This window comes from Protomyctophum bolini (genome assembly GCF_963924005.1).
Source record: "Protomyctophum bolini genome assembly, chromosome: 2".
Taxonomy (NCBI): domain Eukaryota; kingdom Metazoa; phylum Chordata; class Actinopteri; order Myctophiformes; family Myctophidae; genus Protomyctophum; species Protomyctophum bolini.
Genome location: NC_137863.1, coordinates 36,921,208 through 36,933,985, shown reverse-complemented (window position 1 = coordinate 36,933,985; position 12,778 = coordinate 36,921,208). Strand labels below are relative to the sequence as shown.

The following is a 12,778-nucleotide window of genomic DNA, read 5'->3' as shown; positions in this document are numbered from 1 at the left end:
ATTATGAAATCATAAAAAAATAAGTTTGTTTTTGTTAAAAAAGGTTGAAGCGCTAGTGCTACAGTATTTGTTCAGCAACAGGTCTCCCAATCTCTCCAGCCCTTTAGTAAACAGATGCATTTCAGGTCGGGATACCAATTTGATCTAATCAGGAATGAAAAGTCGACAATGATGATTTATCAGCTTCAATTTGAAAGTGGTTCAGTTCTCCATAACAGTTATTCATCCGGCATTAGTTGTCTGTCCTGGTTCGATAACAAGGGTATCACAATCAGAAAATTGCATTTCAGTTTACTAAAGAGCGCGGGGACAAGGAAACCCCTGTTACTGAACAAACACTATAGCAATTGATTGCAATTAGAATATAGCCATTGATGACTAGGAAAAAATAAAAATAAAAATCTCGCATAGAATCACTTAAACTCACTTTAATAATGGGTGTTGACTTTAGGTGTGTCAGTACTGTCTATGCTTGCACATTGCCACACCAATATCTAACACCAATTATCATACATGCATTATCTGTAGTTTTATTGGTTACTAGCCTGACATATGTTTTATCTGCTGTAGTTTTTAACCTTAAAGGACCCCTTCAAAGTAAACATTGAAGTTTTACTTCATATAAATGGTCCCTAATTCACTAATGCTCATTAAGATGCAGGGGGACACTAAGGGCTGGCTGACTGTTTGTGGCAGGTGAATCAAACTTTCGGGTAGGTGGAGTTTGCCTTCAGGTTGCCCGACTGGGCAAGTGCGCGTTTGAGTGGAGACGCAAGCGTCTTTAGTTCTCTATAAACACAACACATCTGTCGGCCCAAAACTTGCTTGGCGGATACCCTTGTTGCTACTCTTAAAAATATGAAATAACAAGTGTGAGATGGCACCATTTCTGTCTCTAATCTGCATCTCAGACACGGACACGTAGACAGAAATGGTGGAACCTTATAAGCCTTAGTGAAGGCCAATTATATGAAGATAAGGTTGAAAATGAATGAAGTGCTTTATGTGGAAAAGAAACAAACAAAAACATCACCTTAGGTTTTCATGCCCAATGTAGGATCATCTCATCCGTGTTATATTTTTACAATTTTAACATGGGTATTTGGAAAGATGTATGATATTGGGAGGCCTGGACCTCGGTTATTTACCATTGGTGTTGGCTTGTGTCTTTGAAGTGGCATCTTTGTTGAGTTTTCTGCCTTTCTGCACGTCCCTCTTCATTTCTGATATGGACGTGTCAGAATCATACACACCGTCATCCTCATCCTCCCCACTGCTGCATTGCTGCCGAGGTTCCGGTGGACAGAGAGAGTGGCGAACCATTTGCTGTGGAAGTGGGGTCAGGACCAGCGCTGGCTCCATGTTTAGTGGCTCTTTTTGTGAATCCTGAGCCCCGCTGGGCTGTGGGTGTTGTGACTTGGCAGCAGCAGCACCATTAGACGCCACGGTACTCACAGATGTATATAAATAAGGCATATCACCAAGGAAGAAGAAAACTGAAAATAGAAATCATAACGTTACAATCATCATTGGATTGTGTTAACAGAAATCATAAATTGTCACATGTAGGAGCCAAAAATGGCTATAATAACTATATAATAATAAAGAACCCAAGCTAAATACAGGCTTCGCACTTAAGTCAATTACCCCTGTTCAATATGCCAGTTTACTTTGCTGGTTGAACACATTCAGTGCCTATTTTTTCATAGAATTATCTTTTTACTTACTGTTGGGTCTTAACTTCCTGTAATCAGACAGAGTTGACTGCTCAAGACGTCCTGGGTCTTCTATGATCCACTGCAGCTTACTTATGTTCCGCTTTGTGGGATTCTTCTCCGAGAGCCGTATGATAAACCTGTGATATGCTTGTGGATCCTCTTGTGTTTTGCCTATACGCCAAAAGCACTGCCGAAGATATTCCGTTGACGCTTTCTTCACAGAACGTTTGCCTGCATTCCCCTTCTTCACAGAGTTGTCAACAGATTTATCAGAACAGGCCTTAAACCGCTTGGCTGTCATGTGATTCTTTACATCTTTTGTATGTTTGCGCTTCTTCACCCCTGCCACTTTTGTTCTTTTCTGGAAGTTGCTTGAATTGGTGTTTAGATGGAATTCAGGCTCTTTCATGCAGTAGTCAGGAACCCACATTGCCATGATCTCTTCTACTGCGTCACTCGCCACGGTGTCACTCAGCAGATTTAAACAGTTGGCTCGCAGAGTGATGGGGTTCCAGAACTCGGGATCGAAGTCCATGCCCATCTTCAGGACCTAAAAAAGGCAGATTTTTTAAAGGTTGCCACCAAGAGCTCGATAACACAGTAACACAGACATAAAATAATAACTATTGTTTTATTATCACTTATCCCAGGGCCTGAAATTCAGTTTTCCAAACAGGAGGGATTCTACTTGGTGCTGTAGTTGTCTCTCTTTCTCCTTCTACTCCGTCCTTTAGTCTTTACAATTTACAATTTAGGTATTTAGCAGACGCTCTTAATCCAGAGCGACTTACATTAAGCAAGAACAAAAAGCATGGGGAATACATCACATAAAAACATTTATCATGAAACATGCGTAAGCTAAGAAAGTTTTTCTTATCAACAGTATAAATAAGGCTTCAGAATCCGTTGCATTAAGATTATTATTATTGACATCATTTGTCCTGTTTGCATCAATGCATTCTGGATGACCGGTGGTTTTTCAGAGCAGTTCCCCTTTAATTATGATGATTTACATTCCAGCCAGTTGTCCATATTTCATCAGTCAAGTTCATATTGAAACCTGATTTTAGTGAGTGTGTGCTGCAGTTTTAGATTTTAGTGAGTGTGTGCTGCAGTTTTAGAGTCTGTGGCTACAAAAGAGGGGGCTCACTGAGTCACTGTAGAAGAGGAGAGAGCGCACACCACTGAAGACGACCTGGAATGATACTGCACCTTATGTCCATTTGTCGCTGCACACTGGCCAATTATATAATACTAGCCCTTACCCGTTGTGAGATATCCCCCACTTGTGGCCACGGGGGGTACTGCGCCCCGGGTGCGTTTTCGCATTTTTAATTCACTAATAAATTAAACTATTCATTTATAATTAGTTAAATTGGAAAAAGGGCTGGGAGTGATTGGTGCAGGCAGTGAGGAGCTACGGCAGTCACAGTGACACACATTCAGACAGACATTGATTGAATTATAGTATGATGATGATGATGATGATGATTAATGACAATCCTGTAAATCTGTGCAGGAATTTCCCAAATTACGAGTGCTATATTTGCGGGAATCAAAAACATACGAAAATCCTACATCGAGTCAGGCTGAATTTCAGGCCCCGTTTGGTTATGACTTATTAAACCATTGCACTACCTGGAGCGTTTCGAAGCGAACTTGGTTGCTGACAGGGCTGGCCTGTGCATGGTCGACCTGGTCAGGGTGTATGTAGAGGCTGAAGACCATCTTGAAAGCCTCCACTGTGCGCTCTAGGAAGAAAACCAGCAGTGCACAGATTTGGCACATCTCCAGGTCATTAGGAAATAGGCCAGCAAGGGTCTTGTAGATCAGGGACTTGGTGGGGACATCACTGGGAAGGCAGGACTGAAGGGCCTTTGTGCACAGCTCCACACAAAACTGGTGTCCATCTTTGCCCAACTAAATATTGATAAAAAACAAGACAGAATAACACCATTATTGCAAAAGTATTGATTTAGTTAGAATTCTCCTCATCTCCCTCAGCCATTATTCAGGTATTTTAAAATATGAACCTTGATTAAAACACATCTTGAGTTGAAGAACAATCCTGCACAACATTTTTACTCCTTTCTTACATAAAAATACTCACCTCTTCCAGAAGTACTTTGATGAAAGGGAAGATTGCATTGACATTGGTGGCAGTCAGCATCAGCTGTTGGATCTCCTCAAGTAAAACTTGCTTCGAGGTTTGCAACCGCAATTGGAGTTTACTCCATATGAAGACAAGGTGACTGTAAGACAAAAGACAATCAATCCATGATTCTATGAGCAGTAACATTAAACTGCCTTACACCTCGTTGCCACATAGTTCGTGATCGTTATGAGTCAACTAGATGTCCATTCATTCCTATAATGGTGATCTCTGATGCCATAAGACCATATTTCTCTTTTATGATTTCTGTAAAAAGAAAAACTGCCATTTTAGCAGTTCTGAGCTATCGTTCTTCACGAAATTCGGCAATATGGTAGAGGCCCGTGAGGATCCCTCAGGAACTGAGCTCACTCATTCGTCAAGACTCAAAAGACCTTTAGATATCCCGATGAGTAAATTGATTTTCTCAATCCACTTTTCGGCCTTTTTTTTGCCACGTCAAAGAAATCCCATTTCCATACATGCGAATGGACTGATTACACACACAAGCTGGTTGTCCAGCTTTGTGTCCGTCTGTTTACCACATTTGTGATGATTTGATTGGCTAAGCACAGAATGTGATGACGATAAGAGCGCACCTCACTTCACACAAGTGCGATTTATATTTATTTATTACTTTTATTTACTACTACTAGGCTATTACTTGTTAATACATTTTCATATACCTCTTCAGGGCACTCCAATGCACTTTGTACACATTAAAAGATTATTATGCATAGCCATAATGTAAAATAACTTCCTTGCGTTGAACACTAGTGAAGTTCTGTGAATATTTAGTTTAATGGAATTAGGGAAATCACGCAGAGCTATATGGAAACAAGGGGTCCGACTTATATCAACACTGATTGCACAGACATAAGAAAAGTGCAATTAGTAGCAATATTAAAATCCTCTGGCATAAGCCTGAGTTATACTTAGTTGTGTGTGGGTGTCAAGCACCGTAAATAACCAATCTTACAAAATGCCATCGCACAATCTGTTGTGAGCAGTATAACTGCTATTACAGTAGGAGCCATGAATTGGTTTATTGTAACCATGAATGGGTTTGTTATTATGATGTTTATGTTGATTGTCTATACATTTGGTCAATGCATCACTGGGATACAAGGATAACTGGATCACAGGCATAGGGACATACTATTACCTGTTCAGACTGTGGCAGGGGCGAAATAATTAATAAATACCTAATAGGGAATGTGTTCACTCATAAAAATGTATGCTTTTTGGGGAATTTCTTGAAAATCTTTTGAAATAATAATTAAAAACAAAAAAATAAAGGGGTATTGACTCACAAGTTTGCAAGTTGCAACCCATAAAAAAAGTGGTCCGCGACCCACATATGGGTCCTGACCCACTGTTTGGGAACCTGTGACCTAGATCATCCAGCCCTCCTATCAGCACATGGCCATGGTAAGCAGGATTATGAAATCTTGCCTAAAATCTAGGAATGGGCATGTTTTAAACTGTGTTGTGCCAAACAGTGCCACGCCATGTACAAATGGGAATGTAACTGGAATGGTTGTTTGCTGCTCTCAGAACCATTTTGGCATGCCATCACCCTGCAAGTAACGTGACCTTGTTCCCAGGCATTGTATTGTAGGAACCATCATGTTATTTTATAAAGGGTCAAAATAAGGCTTGTAGTCATGTCTAAGTGTTACAGAGTTACATAAAACACAAGAGATAAGGTACAAATGTAGTCTCTTTTTTTAGCAAAAAGCTGATGCACACCTCAGAAGGCTAGTGACAGGTGCGTAGAGCATATATTTAAAAAGTGCATCCTTGAAAAACAAAGAAAAGGTCCTGCACACTGTTAAGACACTTGCCAAAACGTTGCTCTTTATTAGGTGGACGTTTCGGTCGCTTAGACCTTCATCAGGACAGATTAATGTAGTCTCAACTTTAGTCTCAGAGCGTGATGGAATGAACAGCCAAGAGTATAATTCCACACAGCTAGCCAAAACAAAAACAGTCGAATCAATGTTGATGCTGTTCGATGGCGCGAATTAGCATGTCAAAGATTACTAAAGTGGAACTGGGTCCACTGATTGTAATTAAGTAATTAAAATGAATTTAATTTGATGTGATATATCATCGTGACTAGCCCTTTAGTATATTTGTGAACTAATAGACAGTACAATCTACCCCAAATGGTCCATGTATCCTCTACGAAGCTGCTGGGAGAGGAAGGCTCTGGCGAGGGTCAGTACTATGGATTCATCCCTTTCCTCGCTCTCCATATTACAGATGATCTGAACAGCATCCTTGCCATTAAGCTCAGCCACCTGGGGTAGGAAAAAAAGCCATTGTCATCACATTATTCAAATGCCATTAGCCAACTGGTTAATGTGTATTTGTTACACTACAACAAGTCGTTTTGATTCCTGCTGTGTTGCATGTCTTTCTTAGTCCCCACAGGAATCAGAGGGGGAAAAAAAGTCTTGATTCTGCGGTGAACATTCCTAATTCAGCGGACAACAATCCTTGATTACGCGGCTTAGTTAATATTCTGCGGACATTAACTTATTCAACTAAAAATGACCAGTTATCAAGCCTTTTTTTTCTTTTTTTTTAATAATACGTAGATTCTTTCATGATATATACAATTAATTGTAATTATGGATGAGTCATAATAATCAAAGATTCCAATAATCGTTTTTGGGGATCGATTATTATTATTACTTTAATTATTTTAATTTTAATTATTTGTTTTGGTTGCAAAGGTTGTCATTCAAACCCTGCCCACAGTAACTACAGTTTAGACTAGAGGATACTTAATGTGGGTGTAATATTTATCTTTTCTGCTTTAGCATTGTCAATTTGTCATTGTCAGGAGTCAGGAGATGGATTCAGTTTTAGTAGGAACCATTTACACAGATTCCGTTTCAGAAGGAACTCTTTATTTATGCCCCCTCAGGACATAAATAAACAACACATAAATAAAGTGTTGTCAGACACCTCACCCTGTACAAATCCCTATTATAGTACCTACACTACCTACTGGTAGTAATAAGTAACTTTGTCATGATATACGGACGCTCCGCGACCCGTTTTAGAGTATATATGAATAGAGACGGCACCCGGAGGAGAAATGGACATAGTGGCCGAATTTGGTATTGCAGCGTGGGCCCAAACACAGGTTTCATACATGAACGCACGTAATGATAGTCAACGGCAGCGCGTTCATGTGTTTGGGGCAAATCCATCCCAGAATGCACTCTGTTCCTACCCGGAAGGAGGAGTGAAATCGCCTCATGCGCTTTAGAGCAACTTCATGCAAGTGGATGGGAGGAGAACTCGGGTGCCATATATAGTCTAAGGTTTTTCCTCCCGAAATTTCCCCCACTATCCCCAGTAGAAAATCCCGGGAGTAAAAACGGGGGTGTCCGACTATATTCCACGGACATTCTGCTATTCCGCGGATGGTCGAGAATTCCACGGACGGCTTTGAAATCAGTGGTAAATACTGCGATCGCGGAATCACGGAGTCCTGTGGGGACTACTTTCTACACTGTCCTGCATAAATAAAGCACAAGCGCCTCAAAATACTCCAAATAGTCTATACCATTCCGAGTGTGCTGGTAATAAGTAATAAGTTTGGGGCGGTCAGCGTCAAAAGGTCCATTGATTTACGAAGTCAGACGGAAAAAAAACCTACGTTGGAATTAGGTGGTTTGAACGACAGTTTGAGGATCCAATGGAGTTAGGTGTAGTCAGAAGCGCTTTTTTATATTTTTCATCAAACCCACACACCGACTAGTAAAGTGTGTTAAATTAGCACAGATTCATTTTAAAAAGAAAAGTCGGTCTCTGCCCGACAGCGATGACACGCATTGTCATTATCTAACACAGTCACTCAACCCACCTCTTTGTTCAGACGGTCGTGCTGAGAGGTTTTGTGGAGACAGGTGAGGTACACCTGGAGGAAGAAGTGATGTTGTCCTGCTGTAGGATGCTGAGAGCAGCACTGGGCCAGGGCCATGGCCTCACTAATCCTCTCACAGGTCAACAGGTATCGGACCCGCAGCTCCAACAACAACGGCAGCTGGGAGCCGATAAATGTGTCCACTGTGGGGAGTCAAACAGGAGAACATTTAGTTCCATTATAGGAATAAACATGGACATCTTATACATCTCTGGATAGCAGTAAAACTTGAGAAACTTAAATAAACTAGAAAGGTTTTTGGTTGCAATCGCTTATATAGGCCCCTCCCTCTAATTTTGCTAGCCAATTACAATGTCACGTCACCCTGTGATCATTTGTAAGTATTTTGGAGGGGATTGTTTGCAGCGTCCCCTATGGATGATAATAGATTGATTCAAATTTGGAGATGGATTGGACATTCTGTTCGTGATTTGTAAAATAGTTGAAAGTGAGTTTTCGCATTTATGTCAATGGGGAAATGTAATGTACGAATAAAGTGATAGTTGGTAGTGAATGAGGATGAAACAATATTGAACATTTGTTTTTGATTTGTTTATCCTAAGAAACACAATTTTAAGATGAAATATTTGCACACATAAAATAAACACCAAAATGAAAAATAAAAATCACTTGTGATAAGTGAGGGGCCCTCTTATCTTCATACATCATCATACATCACATTCCGTGCTTACTGCTCAGCCAATCAAATCATCACAAATGTCATTCCAGCCAATAAATTTTGGCGTCTTCACTTTTATCCTCAATATGTATTGCTCAGCCAATCAAATCATCGCTATGGGATGATCAGCCAATCGAATCATCGTGTTTGTGTTCACACAAAAGGCGCAAGCACACCTTTGCCGGACAAAACGGAAATCGGACACTACAAGTTGAAGCCATGTGCGAGAGTCATTTCCATCCACCAGCTGTTTAAAAACCCGGAAGAGACGCCTGGACGAGGCGCTTTCTTGCCACCTCTTGACGTGACAATGTGCCCACACCCAAACAGACAAAGCTGGGCATAGGAGGTGCAAGCGCACCTCAAAAATAAATAATAATCATAAATAGGGTTGTTGGTGCTGGGTGAGACAGGTATAAAAGATGTTTTCACCATTACAAACCTTCAGTCTGTGGTATTGTGGTCTCTTCGAGGATGGACTGCAGAGTGGCGTGTGCCCATGGCCCGCCATCTTGTATGCAAGTGCTCACCTGGATCAAGTGAACATTCTGATGCCTTACAAGACACATATGACATTCCTGGAAGACAGCAGAGAAGAAATTGATGGACTGATAAAATACACAAAATAAATTGTACTTTATATCAGGCGGTTTTAAAGTGTGGGACAATCGGCCCAGGAGAGGTTTTAATTGTCTGAGACAAGGGGACCGCATGTAAATCCGACGGAGCCGGACTAGCGCCTGCTCCCGTGCATGCGGTTATGGTTATGTTAGGGTTTGAGGTGGGTTCGTCGTTTGTCGGACCAATGACTAGTCTAACTAACGTACTGCACCCCTGAGACAATGGGCCCGAGCCGGGAGAGGGGGATGCGTGCACAAGTTGCAACCAGACAAACATTAAATACATTTACCTACCTCACAAAAGCCCTCCTCTATTTACACGCACTTGTGTACTAGCATTATAAATAATTATACTGTAAGGGTATTGCATTATGCATTTAAGGGGCAAGTGACAGCTACTGTTAAAGAAAATGGAAAATGGATTGAAGGTTCACCTGAAATGTAATTGTGAAGTGTTTCAGTGGATCCTTATTGAAGTCCTTCTCATCAAAGAACAGCAAGAGCTCAAAAACACTCCTATAAAAGGAACAGAGATCCTATCAAATCTCTCAGGGAAATAAACATAATTCTTTAAATTTGCATCCCGTTTCCTATTAAAAGACCTCCGCCAGCATTACTTACAAGGCCAGACTGCTGAGCATGGAGCGCACATCATCACAGCCTACTCGAAATAAGTGAGAGCCTCGAACAAAGTAGCAAAGAGCAACCTCAAGGATCCTGAGTCGAGGCAGTGGAGTCTGCCAGTGACATGTGTACTCCTCCACCAGCTAGAGAGAGATGGGGAGAGCGAGACATAAAAAAATGAATTGTCAACAATACTAGAGTTGGGAAATAGCTTCGATCTCATTCAAGTTTTATATATTTTTCACATCCAGGCCCTGGCTTCAGCAGTGTACAAAACAGGATTAATTGCGAACGCAATGAGCACTTACTATGAGACCTAGCAGATCATGTCTGTCTGTCTGTCTGTCTGTCCCGCTTTTGTGCCCATATATGGAGCTGAGTGATTTGTTTGTGATTGATGCAAGTGTCTGTCCCGCTGTTATGTCACCATGACTCAGCCATAACCATATAAGGAGTACCCAAAGCAGCTAGTCCAAAACCCAAATATGTACGAGCTGCGTTCGCTTCCCGCGTTCGCGCGTCTTACTGGTTAACATACACAACACAAAAGCCCTGACAAAAACAGAACGAGACATGGCACACAAGACAAAATACAACATGCAGCAGCACAGAAAACAACAACCACTTGACAGGCAGTTACAACAGCCCTCCCCCGGCACCCCCCATACTTCATCATTAGGTCATCATCATTAACCCTTGACTAGAAGAAGTTCAACACCAGCTCATCTATGGCGTCACATCTCTAATATCAGAACGAACATCTCTAAATGTTTTGATGAATTGAAAATGGTGGACCCTCAACCAATTGTTAAGTGTAATGGTTCATGGTATCGTCCACAGCAACGGTTTATGAGTTCAATTAGTGGTGTATTCAATTAATCAATTAATATGGCAATATATCAATTGAACATCCGAAAGATAGGTGAATCGATAGAGGCTGCTGTATCGATACAGCAATAAACGGCATGAATTATCTGTGTGACGCAGTGTTGAGAAACGCGTCTCTGTTTAACGTTATCAAAGCAAATCTACAAGAGTCTAAATCTTAGGCTAGTTTAGACCAGTGGAGCAATATAATATCTAGTAATATAAACACTTCCTTCCATTAAACACTGCGTTCCAGAGGTGTTGCCAGAGAAAAATTCAACCAGGTCTATAAAAATAAGCCAAAAATAAGCAGTACTGATATGATCCTTTCTGGCCAGTGTTGCCAAATCTGTTTATTATAAGCGATTTTGGGATTATCTTTCTGTAAAGTAGATTGTAAAATATTGGGGTCCTTTGCACTTGGCATGAAAATGTTTGACAACCACTGCTCTAAAACAATATTAGACAAATTATACAGTTTGACTGACCTACCCTGCAGCTAGAATTAAGCCACAAACACATGTCCTCATTCATTCTCTTTTCCTTCTTTTGCCTATAAATTAAATAGGCTGATTAACCAAGTAAACAAAGCAAAACAAAAGATAAATATTTGATTTACATGTATTAAGACCATTGTATTTTAATTTAAAGATCTCTGTGGATTGTATTTGTGCAACATGGTCATTATTTTTTAATAAACGTATAATCGATATATATCATATTGTGGCCTCTGTATCGTGATACATATCTAATATCTATCTATGTGAGGTTGCAAGCAATATTCACCACTACAATCAATCAATCAAGAGCGAGCACACCACTGGGGAGGTGAACTTGAGCAGAGATGTTGCACAGCTCGTAGTCACGATGCAAATATATTTTATTTTAGAGTACCAACTTTTCGTTTCGACAAAACTGCCTTCTTCAGGGTAAGAGGAATAGAAAAACTGCTCCCATTTATAGAGATTGGGAGTCTGGGACAAAGGCCTCATCAGGGAGTGTCCTCAATCTAGCCAACAACTAAAGTGAGTAATTGGTTGCTATTGGCAATTATGAATAGTAGTAAAAACCAGATTGCAAGTAATTAAATAAAATTAAAAAATATATACACATTTGCAAAATACATTAAAGGATTATAAAGGTTTAAAATACACCTGCCCACAGATGCAATATCAGCCAACAATTACATGTAATTACCAATTATCACGTTATAAGTTTCAGCCACAACTGACAGCGTGTAGGTTTGGGGTATTTGTCACTGGAGTGAGATCCAAAAAAGGTCAGATTTTTTATTATTAAACAATCGCTTTTCAGATTGAAAGAGGATAATTCAAGCTGGCCCTACAGCTGCAACGTCGGAGAGTTTAACGTCGTTTAATATTACAAGCAGATCGGAAATTTAAATTTGGACAGCTGTCAATGGAGGGTAGTATTGCAACTAGATTCAACACAATATAAAACAATATAGTGTTGCAAATTGCGGCTAGTAGCAGCTACCCAGAATCGTCTCGTTTATTTGTGGTACAAACAAATGCTAAGCTAGCCAGGCAAATGTTGGGCTCGCTAAACCGTTAGCTTTAGCAGTGAATTCATTGACTAGGACCGTTAGCTCTGGAAAAGTATTTAAGGCTATGGGGACAGTGTCACAGTCATGGTCATTAGCACGAAACACAAACAAGTCACTGACACCCGTTCGGGAAAATATACAATTGTTCTTAATCTTATGCGTATTGTTGTTCTAAAACATCACAAAATACAGATAGCCTATCGGTGAAATCATAGTTCTCGTCGCGCTTGCGTGACGTGTGGCTTGTCAAAATTACGGATGCTAAATCAAAGAGAAAGACGTTTTCATCTGAAATTTTTGAAATAACGTATTATAATTTATTTGAAAACCTCGCGCAAGGGGGGGTGTGTAGCAAAAAAAACTAACGTCAGCTAGCATATTTCTGGGGGAGGGGAAATATGAAGACCTGCTAGGTTTTGTTGTTATTATTATCATCTTCTCTCTCTCTCTCTTACCTTGCTGAAGTCAGAACAGAAGGTTTTACCACGGTCCACCTGCACGGCATCAATGGTCGAAGACGAGCTGTTTTTAAACGATTTAAACAAACTCTGTAGTTGTTTCTCGAAGCCCTCCAAGTCGAGTTCACAGCCCCCTGCTGTCGCCAT

General features: G+C 40.5%; 1 protein-coding gene across 1 annotated transcript in view; it reads right to left on the bottom strand.

The window, feature by feature from the left end:
* Positions 1 to 12,778, bottom strand: part of LOC308334079 (uncharacterized protein) — a gene marked incomplete at both ends in the record, with an annotated part of 13,766 nt that extends 988 nt beyond the window's left edge. The window contains 10 exons of the mRNA XM_080790667.1: positions 1,149 to 1,496; positions 1,728 to 2,268; positions 3,357 to 3,638; positions 3,829 to 3,970; positions 6,037 to 6,176; positions 7,757 to 7,959; positions 8,938 to 9,073; positions 9,550 to 9,631; positions 9,737 to 9,882; positions 12,629 to 12,778. Of these exons, the coding sequence (XP_080646793.1) occupies positions 1,149 to 1,496; positions 1,728 to 2,268; positions 3,357 to 3,638; positions 3,829 to 3,970; positions 6,037 to 6,176; positions 7,757 to 7,959; positions 8,938 to 9,073; positions 9,550 to 9,631; positions 9,737 to 9,882; positions 12,629 to 12,778 (2,170 nt within the window). The remainder of the gene's footprint in view (positions 1 to 1,148; positions 1,497 to 1,727; positions 2,269 to 3,356; positions 3,639 to 3,828; positions 3,971 to 6,036; positions 6,177 to 7,756; positions 7,960 to 8,937; positions 9,074 to 9,549; positions 9,632 to 9,736; positions 9,883 to 12,628) is intronic.